Raw genomic sequence first — 20,552 nt, forward strand, 5'->3', positions numbered from 1 at the left:
GTTGTCAATCCCTCTCAGTTAAAAGATAGATTGGTTTGTATGATTTTGGATAAATAGATCTCGCGATAAAATAAAATAAAGTAAATAGATAAAAAGTACAACAAGGTATTTTTGAGTTTTTAGAATAATAGATCTTAAAACAAAAGCAAATAAAAATATATCTCAAGGCAAATATGATAAATGATAGACTCGGGGGCGTAGATTTCACTAGTGACTTCTCTCGAGAAAAATAGCATACGACGGGTAAACAAATTACTGTCGGGCAATTGGTAGAACTTCAAACAATTATGATGATATCCAGGCAATAATCATTATATAGGCATCACGTCCAAGATTAGTAGACCGACTCCCGCTTGCATCTACTGCTATTACTCCACATATCGACCGCTATCCAGCATGCATCTAGTGTATTAAGTTCATGGAGAAACGGAGTAATGCAATAAGAACGACGACATGATGTAGACAAGATCTATTCATGTAGGGATAGACCCCATCTTGTTATCATTAATAACAACGATCAATACGTGTCTTGCTGTCCCTTCTGTCACTGGGAAAGAACACCGCACGACCGAACCCATCACAAAGCACCTCTTCCCATGGCAAGAAAATCGATCTAGTTGGCCTAACTAAACCAAAGATTCGAAGGAGAAATATGATGCTATAAGTAATCATGCATATAAGAGATCAAAAGAAGACTCAAATAACTTTCATGGATAAAATAGATCTGATCATAAACTCAAAGTTCATCGGATCCCAACAAACACACCGCAAAAAGAGTTATATCAAATAGATCTCCAAGAGACCATTGTATTAAGAATCAAAAGAAAGAGAGGAAGCCATCTAGCTACTAACTATGGACTCGTAGGTCTACAATGAACTACTCACGCATCATCAGAGAGGCACCAATGAGGATGATGATCCCCTTCGTGATGGTGTCTAGATTGGATCTGGTGGTTCTGGAACTTGTGGCGGCTGGAATTGTGTTTCGTCGACTCCCCTAGGGTTTTTGGATTTTCGGGTTATTTATAGAGCAAAGAGACGGTGTGGCAGGCGGCCGAGGTGGGCAGATCCCACCAGGGCGTGCCCAGGTGGGTTGTGCTCCCCTCGGAGCTCCCCTTTGGTATTTATTTGGCCCAACAAGCGTCTTCTGGTATAGAAAAATCTCCAAAAAGTTTCGCTGCGTTTGGACTCCGTTTGGTATTGATTTTTTGTGAAGTAAAAAAACAAGCAAATAACAGCAACTGGCACTGGGCACTATGTCAATAGGTTAGTCCCAAAAAATGATATAAAGTTGCTAGAAAATGATTGTAAAACATCCAAAAATGATAATATAGCAGTATGGAACAAGAAAAAAATTATAGATACGTTGGAGATGTATCAGCATCCAACGGTGGATAGGGGTGTGTTCGATCTCCCCTTGCAGTTGCACTAACTAGCATTTCACGGCTGCTACGAATCAACCGTCTGATTTCCTGGAGAAATCAATCGGGTTCTGGGCCGTCAGATACGTCGCTCGCCACCTGTTGGATTCGGTCAACGCCATAGGAGGGTAGCCCTCTCTCGTCGCAGCCGCAATAGAGCAACCAAAGCACGCTGTTGTGGGAAGCAGTGCTGCCCGCCTCGCAGGAGCCGCACCCCCTCACCTGCAGCGCAACGATGCTCCACCAACGGTCATCGACGACACTTTTCTACAGTGGCAACACCGGTGTAGCGGTGCTCCATCACATCACCAGACGCCGCCAGCAATCGCTGCATTGCAGCACCCAACGCTAGCGCTGCACTACAACACTAGGGGCCGTTGGCGAGCGCTGCATCGTTGCACTGGAAGCCGCCGGTGAAGCTCCATTGCAGCACCGAGCGCTGCAACGCAGCTCTGGGACCGACGTCGAGTGTTGCATCGCAACACCTAGAGCTGCCGGTGAAGCGCCATTGTAGCACCAAGCGCAGCATCGCAGCACCGGGAGCCGGTGGTGAAGCTCCATTGCAGCACGGAGCGCTGCATCGCAACACCGGGAGCCGCCGACTAGCGCTCCACTTTCAGCACAACCACATGACCCCTTCACCCGTTGTAGCACTGCCGTGCAACCCCCCATTGCTGGGCTGGTGCCCCCCTGCACCAACGTCCACGGCGGGCTTGCAGCGATGTCCTCTCCTAGTTGGCCATGGCAGCACAGGAGTACTGCTTCAATTCACCGGTGAAAAAAAGATGGGGCAGGGGATAGAGGAAGAGCATTGACCGGAGGGAGGAGCACGACCTTAGAGGTGCGGGGGAGATGGGGGACAACGATATCAGAATTGTGTGGCTAAGGCGCTCGCGTGGGCCCCATCAGAGGGAGGAGCATTGACCTAAGGAAAATAAGGATGAGAGTGGAGAAGCGGTGTGCGGGCCCCATCGTGACGCATGACAGCGGTTGGAGAAGGCTTACGCAGCGCTGTAAGTTCTTTTTAAACATTTTCCTTAGCAATTGGGTTTTTAGATGACATGCTACCGTGACATTGAATTATTTCTGTTTTACTACTTTACTATCATCTGTCTCATAATTTATGATCGTTTTGCAAGCTAAATCAACTTGTAAAACATCTTATATTATGAGACGGAGGGAGTAGTATATTAAAAATAATAATCCGTGCGTGCAATTCGAGTATTTAAAAAGACAACCTGGCAGAGAGGAGAATAATATATCCTAAAAAAAGAGAGGGAAATAATTATGAGATGTCCGTGTTGGCCAGCAAATCAAAGTTGAGGTTGCAACGAGTACGAACCCTAGTAGAACCCCGGTAGAGCCGCGGGTAAAAAGGTGGACCCGGGCGCACGGTGACACATCAACCGGCTAGGGTTCTGCCGGGGTCCGACCCAGCCTCGCAGTCGCAGGTAGGGCTGCAGGCTCCCCCTCGCTGCCGCGGCGCCTATCCCCCGCCGCCGCCGTCGTCGTCGCCGCCAGCTGCAGCTCTCCGCCCGCGACGTCTATCCCGGTCCGTCTCCGCCCCGCGCGCTCGCCGGTCGGTCCGCACCCTGCGCCAAACTACTTGTCGACCTCTCAGGTTCTGCTCTGATCCGATGTGTTTATATCCATAAGAAGAATCGTCTCAAATTGCTTCTGTAGTTCCCCCGGTTCGCATGATTCTGCCTGCCAATTGAGGGATCCGGTGCTTGGGAGCTCACCTCGGGATTATAATGCGCGATTGTTGCCGGGCGGGAGTAACCCTAGGCGCTGTTTGATGCGTAGTTGTTGAGCTGAACTTACTCGCTTGAATCTGAACGGGCTTGATCTCGCAACTGCGTGCTTAGTTTCCCGGTAAATCCATGTTTTTAGGTGTCTGGGGGACTGGATGTAGCTAAATTTCGTGAGGAATTTATATGGGGGCCAATGCTAATACTGAGTTTTAAAAGATTTCTGCCGTTGCTTGAAAATTACGCAGCTTAGCTTGGAGAACTGCGTTACTCGAGGCGTTGGGATGCAGTGGGGTTTTGTGTTAGTGTCGGTCAAACTTATGAGCTTGATAATACATTTTATTCCCCTGCCCACAACACCAACTATGAGGCTACTTTTTGCTCTTGTTGTGAATTTTGACTTTCAGTAATTTTGTCTAAATGATATGTATAGCCAGGATAACACCTTCATAACACACATACCTACCTGTAAACTGAAGTCCCCTACAATTTCATCTAGGATTCCAGGGTTACCTACTCAAGTGGGCTTTATATGAGAAAATTTGGATTTTTGCGGTGGTTTGAGATTTGTACACTCCACTATTTTATGTTGCTCGCTTGTAATTTGGGTTATGTTTTTTTTTTCGACAGTCCCACTTAAGATGTGTTTGAGGATTGTGTATCTCATGTGTATTGGGTTTAGTTTCTTGCCGGTCGAATATAGTCGCTTGGTTTAGGTCAAACAGCTGCCTTCAAGAAAATATCATGTTTGTTGATCTCTCCCCATTCATTCTGCTGGCTTTGCTAAAGCTCTGGTCTTAGTTAAGTTTGGAGTACCCTGTTTCTGTGTTATGCTCCCAGACTCAGGAAAACACCTTGAACGCCATGGACTCAGGAAAATAAACTTGAAAGAACAAATAGCAACTTGTGCAGTGGTCATTACTCGCATGCAACAATTTTACAATTTCATTAATGTCGCCATCCTTGTAAATGGAGGAAATGCATTGATGTTGTATTGAAGAAACTCTTTTGTTTGTTGTTTTGTCATCCATGGGTCACAAATTTGTTCAATTACTGGGCTTCTGTGAAGGACAGACTGTTCAATGAAGCTGTATGAATATGCCCTTTTTATGTTCCACTGAAGATTTTTTTAGATTTAGAGTATTGGGAACATATAGTTTGATATCTGTCTTAGCGCTTCACGACTTCATCGATGTTTTTTTTTTTCAAATTAATGTGTATATGTACATGCCTAGTTGTACCTTCCTCCTGCCTTCCTCCTGTTTATGCAGGGACGGAGGCAGGAATGAGTAGGGGGGCAAATAAAAGTTACTAAAGCTTAGAGGGGGCCAAGTAGAAATTGTTTGTTGTTTTGCACTTAGATTTGAAGAGTATATGAAAAAAAAAATCTTAGGGGGGGGGGGGGGGGGGGCGCATGGCTCCCCCTTGGCCCTTCGCTCCGTCACTGTGTTTATGTATGCTTATGATGTTAAGTTTGCAAGCGATGACATAATATATCTCATTTTGTCAGGTTCTTTAGAAGAAAAGAGGAAAATCATACATGGATATCATGCAGACAAGTGATTCTTCCCAATATGGAGTTGTAGAAAACAGCCCATATAGATTTCCCTATAATAAACGTGTGGAAGATGGCAACCTTGGTGCTTCGTGGTATTTTAGTAGAAAAGAAATAGAGGAGAATTCCCTTTCAAGAAGAGATGGCATTAGTCTGAAGAAGGAGTCTTTCCTTCGCAAGTCATACTGCACTTTTCTTCAAGATCTGGGAGTGAGGCTTAAAGTGTAAGAATATATAGTACAATGCATATTTTATTGTTACTTGTTTTCTTGTAAAGTATAGCAAGCTAGTTTAGCAGTATTATTTGAATCATACCTGTTCTTTTCAAGTTTCTGTAGTCAACTTGACTTTTTATTATAACTTAGTTTTTTTAACAAACTTCCATTTCTTTCTTGTTTCATCGTCAACAATATTTGAAAAAAAAATCATGATCGATATCATGCACATTTTATTTCCAAATCCAAGGAAAGTCTAGTGCACATCTAAAACATAAGTGATTACATTCTGTTGTTGACAGTGGTTGTTCTCTAGTGTACATGACTACATTTTGTATCCTAGGTTGCACCTCTAGCAGACAGAATATCCGGGGTCTCCTTAGTTGGGAGCCAAGCTCTGCCATGGTTTGTCACACTCCCTCAAGGCTAGTTTGACCAAGTTAAGCAAGTGTTTGGTTCAAAGCCATGTTTTCTGCACGCCAAACATTTTTTTAGCTGGGTTCCAAGCGCCATAGACACATGCACTTGTAGCATGAATTATGTAGACAAGCTAAGTTGTGGACCGTGGTTCCATTTTTCTGTACCAGCGGAGTTAGGCAAAAATGCCTAACATCTTACACAGTCTTAGGCTGCGAATCAAACATGCCTTTAGTGGAATTATTTAATGGCAGGAATATCTGAAACAAGCACTGTACGCAACTTTTTGTTAAAAAGATATTAGGGATGCAAATTGATTCAGAAGATTAGAAACGTCACCTCTGCTGATCGAGGGGACATATGTATAGGTTTGAAAGAAACATAGAATGTCCTTATTGTGATAGGTTGCCAAGCATTTGCTTGGGCTGGTCATGTGGCAATTTAAGCATTGCCCCATCAAGAATTGACTCGTCCATTTTTTACTGGAGTTTTAATTGATTATATTGAATAAGTGTTTAATCATGCAATATCCGCGCTATATTAGACATTTAATAATTATTTGATTGTTGACTTGTCCAGTTTTTCTTCTTCCTAAGCATTTGGTCATGTGTACATTGATTTTCAGCCTACTCCATATAACCTTGAACTTTGTTTGTTAGCTTTATTTTCTTTGATAATATCCAGAGATGGTTTTGAACTAATTGCTTAGATATGATGGTAAATCTATCTGATATTTGTGTTTGACAAATTGCAACATATGCATGTGACCACATAACTACTGTTCAGTTTTTCCCTTTAAAAAGGGGTTTATATACTTTTTTTCAGAAGCAAGCGGCTCTGTCAGGCATAACTTCTTAGCACATTGGCCCTTGACCCCAGTGTTAAGACTCATTGATTCATTACTTTAATGCCACCGTTCTTGTCGAGCATGCAGCGATGGGTGATCACATGACATCCTTGTTTAGCTAGCGACAACAGAAGAGATCAAACACTGTTTATTATTTTTGTTTAGGCCTTTATGTGTCTTTAGAATACTTGCACCATGAAAGTTTATGAATCAGTCCATGTATAGTACTGCATCAATTATGCTTTGTTTGCATGTTAGTAGTTCTATATAGTGCATCTTTCCTTCTTATGACAGATGGCTTTGAAATGTAGGCCTCCAGTGACAATTGCTACAGCTATTGTATTCTGTCATCGTTTTTTCCTTCGACAATCTCATGCCAAAAATGATAGACTGGTAAGCCCTACTTAAATTTGTATGGGCTTGTACATGTTTGTTGTCAGACAGCATGCACATTATATGCATGGTAGGCAGTATTATACTTTTCTAACATGTGTTCAATCATGAATGCTGCCACCCATATGTGAAACACACTTTTTTAATTTGCTGTCACTTGTAGGCAGTATTCTAGTTTCTAGTTTGCTGTCACTTGTAAACCCAATATTTTATTGGATTCCATGATATGGTTAATCTTGTTCAGTTCTGCAGAAGAAACATGCATTTTTTTTGTGTGTGTAGTGTACAGCATAGAGCACGTGGCATACAATTTGTTATTTGGGGTTAGCGTTTTTTTCAAAATCAACTACTCATTGCAAGTTATCAATGAAAGTTCATTACAACCTGCAGACAGCAGCCACAGTTTGCATGTTCTTGGCGGGTAAAGTTGAAGAAACACCCATACCCCTGAAGGATGTCATACTAATTTCTTATGAGATCATCCACAAAAAGGATCCTGGTGCTGTTGCTCGAATTAAGCAAAAGGTTAGATGTTTTGTTGTTGACACTGTCTTGATATTCCTTTTCTTAGTTGCCAATGGTATCCTTGTTTCCCCACACTTCTATTATTCATAAAGCTGCAAGTTTTTGTTTACAGTCGATGCATTTTATTCCCTGATTACTGTGACAGAAATGGTAGTTGAGACTATTTGTGTTGGTTTTGTGCAGGAAGTCTATGAACAACAGAAGAAACTTCTTTTAATTGGGGAGCGTGCTGTGCTTGTAACACTTGATTTTGACTTCAATGTGCATCACCCATACAAGCCCTTGGTTGAAGCAATAAAAAAACTCAAGATTGCTCAAAAGGAACTTGCTCAAGTTGCCTGGAGTTTTGTCAATGATGGGTATGCTAAGACTACTCTTATATTCTTTAAAAATTACTAATCCCCTGTTATGCCTATTTACTACGCCTTGAAAGGGCTGTACAGGCTGTGTACATCTCTTTGCCTGCAATTTAAGCCCCAACATATTGCGGCCGGCGCAATCTTCCTTGCTGCAAAGTTCCTTAAAGTCAAGCTTCCAGCAGATGGTGAGAAGGTCTGGTGGCAAGATTTTGATGTAACCCCGTGGCAGTTGGAAGGTTGGTCTCTACATATGGTCAGTTGTGCATATTTGCACTATTGCAGTATTCATTGACGTAAGGATAGTATTTCTTATCCTCACAAGTAGCAGCAGATGTTATCATGCTTTAGTTGTCAATGGAACCCCTGAGAATTGGAGAACCAAAATTTATCATATATTCAAAACTGGTAGTGGAATTAGGTTGCTTAGGTCAAAGACACAAGTTATTTTGTGATGTGCACAAGGGAAAGTTTTGAGCACTAGTGTTCTGGGCTACACCGTACACTAGGCAATGTCATGCACAGGAGTACTCTAATGAATGTGTGCTGGATAGCCTCTGGCGTGGAACTGGAAATATTTGGGTTGGCGTCGACTTTTGAGTTCAACTATTTTGATAGACCTTGTCTTATATACAGAACATTAGCAAAGAGATATAGAAAATTACATGTAACGTGGGGGTGTCACTTCTGTTTTGTTGATTTTGCAATGCTGGTAAGCAGTATTGTCCATTGCGTATCAAGAACTGATGCTCTTTTTGCTGCCACGTTCACATTTGATGCTCTTTCTTGCGAAGTATAAAAGACACACTAAGGACCCATGCTTACATTAATTGCAATTATTCTTTTCAGAGGTTAGCAACCAAATGATGGAGCTCTATGGGCCACCACCGTCTCAAGGGAATGATACTAAAAGCAGCTCTGCAGGTTTAGCCAATCAACATGCCCTGGAGAAAGCTCCTGGAGCTGCTGAGGAGCCTCCTGCGCATAAAAATCATTCAGCATCCAGACAACCGAGCTTGCCAGACTGCCATGGGCATAGCCAGCATAACCCTGAAAGGCAAGGCTCAAACCAGAGGATAGCACAAACCGAAGAGAGGGATGGCACTGCCACTAGCAATGAAGGCCTCAATACGTCGCCATCAGCGATGGATGCAGTGGAAAAGATAAACAAGGATCATCAGAACGTCGCTCACACGGCAGAGGACACCGAGGAGGGCGGGCTGTGCCATTCTCTCGAGCCCGGCAATCCAAAGCGGAAGGAGCACAGGAGCCACGATCACAGCGGCGAGAGGGACCTTAAGAGGTTGAGGTCATAAAAGGAAGTATTCATAACCACCCTGGGTAGAATGATCGGCAGAGTGGCATTGGGCTAATGCAACAACCAGGGTGAAAACCTATTTGTTTTTTCTCTGTTGCAGGAGCTGCTATCTCGGTCCTTGCTGGTCATGTCGGGAGTTTTGAACCGTGATTCGAGAATATGGTTTCCTATACAGACACAGTGCGTGCATGTTCGTGTGTTGATGTGGAAACGTTGGGCGGCTGGTCCGTGATGCGAGAATTATGCAGGCCTGAGAAACATTAGTCATACACAATAGTGTGTTGTGCAGGTTCGATGCTCCGTTGTTTGGTGCTGCTAGGCAGCATGTGCAATTGTATGCATCCATGTTGCGTAGGCAGACACGCTGCTCGTCGTGCGTTCCGCTGGCGCCAATTATTGTTGCTGCGAACTCGTAACTGCGTATAATCGCTGCCATCAGTTGTCGGTGACGACGGATGCATGCCAGAAACGCAACTCGTCCATGAAAAGAGCTGGCGGATCATCAAGACCACAGGAGAACGTGCACTGCTGTCCACGCGGCCGTCGTTTATCTATAATAGACAGACAGATACGTAACGAGAAGCAATTTCCCGCCACTGGCCCGTCTTTCGTCAACAAACTTTTTCATTCTCGGGAGCAGGAAAGGAAGCGCGCGATAAGACGTTGCAGCTAGAAAGAATGGAGACGTCCGTCGACTCGGAAAGCAACAAAGAAACCGCCGCGAGGGAAAAAGGAGGAAGGCGACGTATCTCCACTTGCCAAACGCTTGCTCACCGCCGGCCTAATCCTGCACCTCCTTTTCCACAAGCAACGCCACCGGGCGCAGGCGACTAGGACGCAGACCTGCCACCGGTTTGTGCGAGTAGGTCGTTGATTCGTTCCAGAGGAATATAAGTAGTTGATTATTAGTACTAGTTTGGAAATGCATTACGCAGAGCGCAGTAATTCGTGCAGGAGGACACCACATCAACTGCTAATAATGCATTAACATGATCATGTATACGCATCGTGTTGTGTCGCATCTCAAGACCAGGACGTGAATCATTGCTGTCTACCACCTCAAAGCACATTTCCTCCTCTTTTTTGCCGCATTTTCTCTAGTTTTGAAAAGAAAGAAAGCGACTGATAAATCCTTTATAACGCAATCTGGGCCACACCTTGTTTAAAAAAAAATCTGGGCCACACAGGCTGCAGATATCACGCAATCGTCACTGCTCGTCATGGAGACCTTGCACCTGGGCTAATTTTTTTTTTGCGACAGAGCTAATTGGTTCAACCATGGAAGTTCCATGGGACACCTGGGATTTCGTATAATTCCTCTCCTGCACTGAATTCCATGGCTACAGAATACTTTTTTTCACTCGATGGCCACTCCTCACCAGTCATACACATCACCACTACTCTGCCACTCGCTATAGAAGCCAACAGCTGGAAACTCCAAAAATAAATATGTATACGTTTTTTTCTATGCAGAGGTGCTTCCATAGATGGAGCTGCCAGCAAGGTGAGAGAGAGAGAGAGAGAGAGAGAGGATGATCCTGAACTCCCAAGTCCAATCCGTACCTACTCATTCACCAAATCCTCCCAGGGCATGAGTTCAGAGAATTGGACTTGCAACCTACCATAAAGCTCATCATCATCGACGATACTATCTGGTTGGTTGTTGCCACCAACCTGGCTAAGCTAAGCTAGGACCCTTCCAACAAAATCTCTAAACTTGTCGTTGAATTGAACCACAACAAAAAGCTCTCTCAAATCGCAACAAAACAACTTGTAACCCCAGCATTAACCATTTTCTTTAATTCCATCGTAACAACAGGTTTATATATATTGACAATTAAACGCGGAATAAATACCTCACCAACAGTTAAACATGAGCAAAACACAATTTAGTAGGAGTAACCAACACTAAATTCTCTTTTCCTTTTTTACACATATACCCCTCGACGCTAACACTTATTACCACCATGTACCACCCCCTGGCCTTCAGCCTTGACGATCCTTCTTGGCGACGCGCACGCGCGCGCGCCACCCGCAAGAAACCTACCTCGTCGCCGTCGACGGAGCAGAGGAGGAAGAGGAAGAAGAAGAAGCAGAGCGCGTACGGTTCGGCGGCTAGACCTCGACGTGGCAGTAGGTGGCGGTCTGGAACCTGAGCCCGCTGGCCCCCGGCGCGCCGTTGCCGCCGGCGCCGACGAGGAAGGCGGGGCAGGTCGCGAAGATGTGGTAGTGGCCGGAGATCCAGCTGCCCACCTTCCACCGGACGCGGCCGTCGATCTTTACCTGGAGGATGAGGTACCCGGCCTGGACGTCCTTGGCGAGCGCGTCGGCGAGGTAGGGCGCGAAGGGGACGTTCGGGCCGGAGAGCACCGGCGACCACACCTCGACGTCGCCGTGGCCCTGGTACACCGGCGGGAGCGCGGAGGCCAGCGTGATCTGCTGGTACTTGTAGGAGGCGTAGACGTCGAGGCGGTCGTAGTAGACGCCGACGCGGTCGTTGGGGTTGCGGGAGGCGACGGTGACCTGGAGCACGGTGGAGAGCACACCCGCGGCGGCGGAGGCGTTGGCGGTGAGCACGTCCAGCTGCCGGAGCGAGGCGTCCTGGAGGTAGAAGCGCGGGTGCGTGGGGCGGAGGACGAGGTAGACGATGAGGGCGATGACGGCGACGATGAGGGCCAGGAAGAAGAGGAAGGCCAGGAAGCGCCGGCACGTGCGCCGGATGTCGTCCTCGCCGTGGTTGCCGCAGTCCTTGCCCATGGCGTCCGAGCCGCTTTCCGCCGAGCTTTGCTTGCGTTAGGACGCGTGTGGGAGAGGAGAGGAGAGCAGAGGAAGAGGAGGGGCGGTGTCTGGTTGAAGGACTGAGGTGGCCGCTCGGCTCCAGTGGCGTGAATAAATCGGGCTCTCCGAATTGAGTCGTGATTTCCGAAATAAAATAAATCGAATTGCGTCATGGTTCTTTGGTGGGTCATCGCCTTTTTATTTTATTTTTTATCATCTTTGTGTGGGGCAGAGATTGTGTGAGGCGATCATGTTTAAATCATGGACGCAGTGCCATACAAAGAGTTTTTTTTTTCTTCTGAAAAGAAGATTGAAACGCCCGACCTTTGCATCATTGTGATGCACATATATATTTATTAATTATTAAGTAGAATGCAAAACAAAGTGAATCATGATAAAAGAAAGTTACAAGATATGAAAGAAACACCTAATACTAAGTCGACTTCTTCCGATAATCGTCTCACACCATTGTCATCATGTTTGCCTGAAGACGGTCTGTACAGGGATTTTCATCTTTATTGTTTGCTGACCGGACAATGAAGACCATCATCACAACAAGTAGACAACGCCTTGAACAAGATAATAACGCAAGATTGTCGCCGCCACGTTCGGCCGAAGACGGTTTGGACAACGATTTTCATCTTGATTGCTGGCTAACCGGCCAGTGAAGACCAGCACCACAACAAATTGACAACACCTTGAACAAGATAATGACATAAGATCGTTGTCGCCAAGCCCGACCAATAAAGGCCAGGACAACAGCTCTCTTGTGGCCTCTATGAACCTAGAGTAATTTTAGAAAGTTTATAATCCTTAGAAACTTTGGTATTTGTATCCTTCTATTTTGTAAACTTACATGATACATAAATTTATTTATTTTGAACTAACAAATTTCAATTTTAGGGCGTCCGACATATTGAAAATATACCACTGATTTTACTTAAAGAAATGAAACATCGTTGCACTACTGTTGTATTCAATAAACTTCCTGGCCAACAAGAAAAAGGATTCAAGATAACTTGGGGCACAATCATAGTTCTTTTTCTACTATTGTGTTTTATAATTCTTAGAAGTTAAGAAGCCCTCAGGTTTGAATGACACTTGGTCAATGATAGGTTTGGTTTTTTTATATAAAGAAGCACACAAATTAACATCTGAACTTCCATGCCAACGAGCATCTATATTTCAAGGGGAATTTATCAGGTTTTTGTTTCGGGCTACGGGTGTTTGAAACAACATCTATGCAACATGCAAAACCAAATTCACCATAGTATGTGGTGAATGTGATCCATCATTCTGTTGGAGAACGTAGCAGAAATTCAAAAAAATTTCCTACGAATCACCAAGATCTATCTATGGAGAGACCAGCAACGAGTAGAAAGAGAGTGCATCTACATACCCTTGTAGATCGCTAAGCGGAAGCGTTCAAGTGAACGGGGTTGATGGAGTCGTACTCGTCGTGATTCAGATCACCGATGATCCTAGTGCCGAACGGACGGCACCTCCGCGTTCAACACACGTACAACTCGACGATGTTTCCCACGCCTTGATCCAGCAAGGAGAGAGGGAGAGGTTGAGGAAGACTCCATCCAGCAGCAGCACAACGGCGTGGTGGTGATGGAGGAGCGTGGCAATCCTGCAGGGCTTCGCCAAGCACCTACGGGAGAGGAGGAGGTGTCACGGAAGGGAGGGAGGCGCCAAGGGCTCAGGTGTGGATGCCCTCCCTCCCCTCCACTATATATAGGGGCAGGGGAGAGGGGGGAGGCGCAGCCTTGCCCCCTCCTCCAAGGAAGGGGTGCGGCTAAGAGGGGGGGAGGAGTCCATCCTCCCCAAGGCACCTCGGAGGTGCCTTCCCCCTTTAGGACTCTCCCCTTTTCCTATATCTTGGCTCATGGGCCTCTAGGGGCTGGTGCCCTTGGCCCATGTAGGCCAAGGCGCACCCCCTACAGCCCATGTGGCCCCCCGGGGCAGGTGGCCCCACCCGGTGGGCCCCCGGTACCCTTCCGGTGGTCCCGGTACAATACCGATGACCCCGAAACTTGTCCCGATGGCCGAAACAGGACTTCCTATATATAAATATTTACCTCCGGACCATTCCGGAACTCCTCGTGACGTCCGGGATCTCATCCGGGACTCCGAACAACATTCGGTAACCACATACAAACTTCCTTTATAACCCTAGCGTCATCGAACCTTAAGTGTGTAGACCCTACGGGTTCGGGAGACATGCAGACATGACCGAGATGTTCTCCGGTCAATAACCAACAGCGGGATCTGGATACCCATGTTGGCTCCCACATGTTCCATGATGATCTCATCGGATGAACCACGATGTCAAGGACTCAATCAATCCCGTATACAATTCCCTTTGTCTAGCGGTATGGTACTTGCCCGAGATTCGATCGTCGGTATACCGATACCTTGTTCAATCTCGTTACCGGCAAGTCTCTTTACTCATTCCGTAACACATCATCCCGTGATCAACCCCTTGGTCACATTGTGCACATTATGATGATGTCCTACCGAGTGGGCCCAGAGATACCTCTCCGTTTACACGGAGTGACAAAATCCCAATCTCGATTCGTGCCAACCCAACAGACACTTTCAGAGATACCCGTAGTGTACCTTTATAGCCACCCAGTTACGTTGTGACGTTTGGCACACCCAAAGCACTCCTACGGTATCCGGGAGTTGCACAATCTCATGGTCTAAGGAAATGATACTTGACATTAGAAAAGCTTTAGCATACGAACTACATGATCTTGTGCTAGGCTTAGGATTGGGTCTTGTCCATCACATCATTCTCCTAATGATGTGATCCCGTTATCAACGACATCCAATGTCCATGGTCAGGAAACCATAACCATCTATTGATTAACGAGCTAGTCAACTAGAGGCTTACTAGGGACATGGTGTTCTCTATGTATCCACACATGTATCTGAGTTTCCTATCAATACAATTCTAGCATGGATAATAAACGATTATCATGAACAAAGAAATATAATAATAATCAATTTATTATTGCCTCTAGGGCATATTTCCAACAGTCTCCCACTTGCACTAGAGTCAATAATCTAGTTCACATCGCCATGTGATTAACACTCATAGGTCACATCGCCATGTGACTAATACCCAAGAGTTTACTAGAGTCAGTAGTCTAGTTCACATCACTATGTGATTAACACTCAATGAGTTTTATGTTTGATCATGTTGCTTGTGAGAGAGGTTTTAGTCAACGGGTCTGAACCTTTCAGATCCGTGTGTGCTTTACAAATCTCTATGTCATCTCCTAGATGCAGCTACCACGCTCTATTTGGAGCTATTCCAAATAACTGTTCTACTTGGAGCTATTCTAAATTGTTGCTCCATTATACGTATCCGGTATCTCTACTCAGAGCTATCCGGATAGGTGTTAAGCTTGCATCGACGTAACCCTTTATGACGAACTCTTTTACCACCTCCATAATCGAGAAAATTCCTTAGTCCACTAGTTACTAAGGATAACTTTGACCGCTGTCCTGTGAGCCATTCATGGATCACTCTTGTACCCCTTGACTGACTCATGGCAAGGCACACTTCAGGTGCGGTACACAGCATAGCATACTGAAGAGCCTACGTCTTAAGCATAGGGGACGACCTTCGTCCTTTCTCTCTATTCTGCCGTGGTCGAGCTTTAAGTCTTAACTTCGTACCTTACAACTCAGGCAAGAACTCCTTCTTTGACTGGTCCATCTTGAACACCTTCAAGATCATGTCAAGGTATGTGCTCATTTGAAAGTACCATTAAGCGTTTTGATCTATCCTTATAGATCTTGATGCTCAATGCTCAAGCAGCTTAATCCAGGCTTTCCATTGAAAAACACTTTCAAAATAACCCTATATGCTTTCCAGAAATTCTACGTCATTTCTGATCAACAATATGTCAACATCATATACTCATCAGAAATTCTATAGTGCTCCCACTCACTTCTTTGGAAATACAAGTTTCTCATAAACTTTGTATAGACCCAAAATCTTTGATCATCTTATCAAAGCGTACATTCCAACTCCGAGATGCTCACTCCAGTCCTCAGAAGGATTGCTGGAGCTTTGCATACTTATTAGCATATTTCAGGATGGACAAAACCTTCCGGTTGTATCACATACAACCTTTCCTCAAGAATCGTCGAGGAAATAATGTTTTGACATCCTATCTGCAAGATTTCATAAATAATGCAGTAATTGCTAATATAATTCCAACAGACTCTTAGCATCGCTACGAGTGAGAAAGTCTCATCGTAGTCAACTCCTTGAACTTGTCGAAAAACATCTTAACGAAAAGTCGAGCTTTCTCAATGGTGACATTTACCATCATTGTTTGTCTTCCTTTCAAAATCCATATGTACCTAACAGCCTTACGACCATCAAGTAGTTCTTCCAAAGTCTACACTTTGTTTTCATACATGGATCCTCTCTCGGGTTTTATGGCCTTGAGCCATTTATCGGAATCCGGGCCCACCGTCGCTTCTCCATAGCTCGTAGGTTCATTGTTGTCTAGCAACATGACTTCCAAGACAGGATTACGTACCACTCTGAAGTAGTACGCATCCTTGTCATCCCACGAGGTTTGGTAGTGACTCGATCCGAAGTTTCATGAACACTATCATAAGCTTCCACTTCAGTTGGTGTACGTGCCACAGGAACAACTTCCTGTGCCCTGCTACACACTTGTTGAAGTGACGGTTCAATAACCTCATCAAGTCTCCACCATCCTCCCACTCAACTTTTCGAGAGAAACCTTTCCTCGAAAAAGGACCCGATTCAAGAAACAATCCCTATTGCTTTCGGATCTGAATTAGGAGGTATACCCAACTGTTTTTGGGTGTCCTATGAAGATGCATTATCTGCTTTGGGTTCGAGCTTATCAACCTGAAACCTTTTTCACATAAGTGTCGCAGCCCCAAACTTTTAAGAAACGACAACTTAGGTTTCTCTAAACCCTAATTCATACGGTGTCGTCTCAACGGAGTTTCGTGGTGCCCTATTAAAGTGAGTGCGGTTGTCTCTAATGCCTAACCCATGAACGATAGTGGTAATTCGATAAGAGACATCATGGTACGCACCATATCAAATAGGATGCAACTATGATGTTCGGACACACCATCACACTATGGTGTTCCAGGCGCTATTAATTGTGAAACAATTTCCACAATGTCTTAATTGTGTGCCAAAACTCGTAACTCAGATATTCATCTCTATGATCATATCATAGATATTTTTATCCTCTTATCACGACGATCTTCCAACTTCACACTGAAATTACTTGAACCTTTCAATAATTCAGACTCGTGATTCATCAAGTAAATATACTCAACATCTACTCAAATCATCTGTGAAGTAAGAACATAACGATATTCACTGCATGCCTCAGCACTCATTCGACTGCACACATCAAAATGTGTTACTTCCAACAAGTTGCTATCTTGTTCCATCTTACTGAAAACCGAGGCTTTTCAGTCATCTTGCCTATGTGATATGATTTGCATATCTCAAGTGATTCAAAATCAATTGAGTCCAAACGGTCCATTTGCATGGAGTTTCTTCATGCATATACACCAATAGACATGGTTCGCATGTCTCACACTTTTCAAAAACGAGTGAGTCCAAAGATCCATCAACGTGGAGCTTCTTCATGCGTTTTATACCAATATGACTTACATGGCAGTGCCACAAGTAAGTGGTACTATCATTACTATCTTATATCTTTTGGCATGAAAATGTGTATCCCTACGATCGAGATTCAATAAACCATTCTTTTAGGTGCAAGAGCACTTATTCAGGTTTAATACTAATCTTGATGGTAGAGGGAGCGTGCGATGTTTGATCACATCAAACTTGGAAACACTTCCAACACATATCGTCAGCTCACCTTTAGCTAGTCTCCGTTTATTCCGTAGCTCTTTTATTTCGAGTTACTAACATTTAGCAACCGAACCGGTATCTAATACCCTGGTGCTACTAGGAGTACTAGTAAAGTACATATTAACATAATGTATATCCAATATACTTCTATCGACCTTGCCAGCCTTCTCATCTACCAAGTATCTAGGGTAATTCTGCTCCAGCGGCTATTCCCCTTATCACAGAAGCACTTAGTCTCGGGTTTGGGTTCAACCTCGGGTTTCTTCACTGGTGCAGCAGCTGATTTGCCGTTTCATGAAGTATCCCTTCTTGCCCTTGCCCTTCTTGAAACTAGTGGTTTCACCAACCATCAACAATTGATGCTCCTTCTTGATTTCTACTTTCGCGGTGTCAAACATCGCGAATACCTCAAGGATCATCATATCTATCCCTGATATGTTATAGTTCATCACGAAGCTCTAACAGCTTGGTGGCAATGACTTTGGAGAACCATCACTGTCTTATCTGGAAGATCAACTCCCACTCGATTCAAATGATTGTTGTACTCAGACAATCTGAGCACAAGCTCAACAATTGAGCTTTTCTCCTTAGTTTGCAGGTTAAGAAAGTCATCGGAGGTCTTATACCTCTTGACATGGGCACGAGCCTGAAATCCCAATTTCAGCCCTCAAAACATCTCATATGTTTCGCGACGTTTCAAAATGTCTTTGGTGCCTCAACTCTAAACCGTTTAACTGAACTATCACGTAGTTATCAAAACGTGTATGTCAGATGTTCGCAACAACCACAGACAACGTTCGAGGTTCAGCACACTGAGCGTTGCATTAAGGACATAAGCCTTCTATGAAGCAATGAGGACAATCCTCAGTTTACGGACCTAGTCCGCATAATTGCTACTATCAACTTTCAACTAATTTTTCTCTAGGAACATATCTAAACAGTAGAACTATAGCGTGAGCTACGACATAATTTGCAAAAACCTTTTGACTATGTTCAGGATAATTAAGTTCATCTTATGAACTCCCACTCAGATAGACATCCCTCTAGTCATCTAAGTGGTTACATGATCCGAGTCAAACTAGGCCGTGTCCGATCATCACGTGAGACGGACTAGTCATCATCGGTGAACATCTTCATGTTGATCGTATCTTCTATACGACTCATGTTCGACCTTTCGGTCTCCGTGTTCCGAGGCCATGTCTGTACATGCTAGGCTCGTCAAGTTAACCCTAAGTGTTTCGCGTGTGTAAATCTGTCTTACACCCGTTGTATGTGAACGTTAGAATCTAACACCCGATCATCACGTGGTGCTTCGAAACACGAACTGTCGCAACGGTGCACAGTTAGGGGAGAACACTTCTTGAAATTGTTGTAAGGGATCATCTTATTTACTACCGTCGTTCTAAGCAAATAAGATGTATAAACATGATAAACATCACATGCAATCAAATAGTGACATGATATGGCCATCATCACTTTGCTCCTTTTGATCTCCATCTTCGGGGCTCCATGATCATCATCGTCACCGGTATGACACCATGATCTCCATCATCATGATTTCCATCATCGTGTCTTCATGAAGTTGCCTTGCCAACTATTACTTCTACTACTATGGCTAACGGTTAGCAATAAAGTAAAGTAATTACATGACGTTTAAGTTGACACGCAGGTCACAAATAAATTAAGACAACTCCTATGGCTCCTGCCGGTTGTCATACTCATCGACATGCAAGTCGTGATTCCTATTACAAGAACATGATCAATCTCATACATCACATATATCATTCATCACATCCTTTGGCCATATCACATCACATAGCATACCCTGCAAAAACAAGTTAGACGTCCTCTAATTGTTGTTTGCATGTTTTACGTGGCTGCTATGGGTTTCTAGCAAGAACTTTTCTTAGCTACGCATGAACCACAACGTGATATGCCAATTGCTATTTACCCTTCATAAGGACCCTTTTCATCGAATCCGATTCGACTAAAGTGGGAGAGACAGACACCCGCCAGCCACCTTATGCAACTAGTGCATGTTTGTCGGTGGAACCGGTCTCACGTAAGCGTACGTGTAAGGTTGGTCCGGGCCGCTTCATCCCACGATGCCGCCGAATCAAGATAAGACTAGTAGCGGCAAGCATATTGAACAATATCAACGCCCACAACTACTTTGTGTTCTACTCGTGCAAAGAATCTACGCAATAGACCTAGCTCATGATGCCACTGTTGGGGAACGTAGCAGAAATTCAAAAAAAAATTCCTACGAATCACCAAGATCTATCTATGGAGAGACCAGCAACGAGTAGAAAGAGAGTGCATCTACATACCCTTGTAGATCGCTAAGCGGAAGCGTTCAAGTGAACGGGGTTGATGGAGTCGTACTCGTCGTGATTCAGATCACCGATGATCCTAGTGCCGAACGGACGGCACCTCCGCGTTCAACACACGTACAGCTCGACGATGTCTCCCACGCCTTGATCCAGCAAGGAGAGAGGGAGAGGTTGAGGAAGACTCCATCCAGCAGCAGCACAACGGCGTGGTGGTGATGAAGGAGCGTGGCAATCCTGCAGGGCTTCGCCAAGCACCTACGGGAGAGGAGGAGGTGTCACGGGAGGGAGGGAGGCGCCAAGGGCTCAGGTGTGGATGCCCTCCCTCCCCTCCACTATATATAGGGGCAGGGGAGAGGGGGGAGGCGCAGCCTTGCCCCCTCCTCCAAGGAAGGGGTGCGGCTAAGAGGGGGGGAGGAGTCCATCCTCCCCAAGGCACCTCGGAGGTGCCTTCCCCCTTTAGGACTCTCCCCTTTTCCTATATCTTGGCTCATGGGCCTCTAGGGGCTGGTGCCCTTGGCCCATGTAGGCCAAGGCGCACCCCCTACAGCCCATGTGGCCCCCCGGGGCAGGTGGCCCCACCCGGTGGGCCCCCGGGACCCTTCCGGTGGTCCCGGTACAATACCGATGACCCCGAAACTTGTCCCGATGGCCGAAACAGGACTTCCTATATATAAATCTTTACCTCCGGACCATTCCGGAACTCCTCGTGACGTCCGGGATCTCATCCGGGACTCCGAACAA

General features: G+C 45.1%; 2 protein-coding genes across 2 annotated transcripts; one reads left to right on the forward strand and one right to left on the reverse strand.

Annotated features, from left to right (window-relative positions):
- Positions 1-2,758: 2,758 nt before the first annotated feature.
- On the forward strand, positions 2,759-9,091 carry LOC123086517 (cyclin-T1-3). The gene is made up of 7 exons (XM_044508277.1): positions 2,759-3,042; positions 4,683-4,951; positions 6,518-6,599; positions 6,990-7,124; positions 7,308-7,483; positions 7,568-7,719; positions 8,330-9,091. Exons 2-7 carry the CDS (start codon positions 4,713-4,715, stop codon positions 8,794-8,796), a joined length of 1,251 nt encoding a protein of 416 aa, XP_044364212.1. The 5' UTR covers positions 2,759-3,042; positions 4,683-4,712; the 3' UTR covers positions 8,797-9,091.
- Positions 9,092-10,572: 1,481 nt separating this feature from the next.
- Positions 10,573-11,673, reverse strand: LOC123086518 (NDR1/HIN1-like protein 1). The gene has a single exon (XM_044508278.1). The coding sequence runs from the start codon at positions 11,553-11,555 to the stop codon at positions 10,914-10,916; it is 642 nt and encodes a 213-aa protein (XP_044364213.1). The 5' UTR covers positions 11,556-11,673; the 3' UTR covers positions 10,573-10,913.
- Positions 11,674-20,552: the final 8,879 nt, after the last annotated feature.

Source organism: Triticum aestivum, chromosome 4A (assembly GCF_018294505.1).
Source record: "Triticum aestivum cultivar Chinese Spring chromosome 4A, IWGSC CS RefSeq v2.1, whole genome shotgun sequence".
NCBI classification, from domain to species: Eukaryota; Viridiplantae; Streptophyta; class Magnoliopsida; order Poales; family Poaceae; genus Triticum; species Triticum aestivum.

What these genes read in the sequence shown, in the direction of transcription:
- LOC123086518 (XM_044508278.1), bottom strand. Translation starts at nt 11,555, where the DNA reads ATGGGCAAGGACTGCGGCAACCACGGCGAGGACGACATCCGGCGCACG.
- LOC123086517 (XM_044508277.1), top strand. Translation starts at nt 4,713, where the DNA reads ATGGATATCATGCAGACAAGTGATTCTTCCCAATATGGAGTTGTAGAA. An exon ending in ATGCCAAAAATGATAGACTG is followed by an intron (nt 6,600 to 6,989) that starts GTAAGCCCTACT and finishes TACAACCTGCAG; the next exon opens with ACAGCAGCCACAGTTTGCAT. An exon ending in TGGAGTTTTGTCAATGATGG is followed by an intron (nt 7,484 to 7,567) that starts GTATGCTAAGAC and finishes AGGGCTGTACAG; the next exon opens with GCTGTGTACATCTCTTTGCC.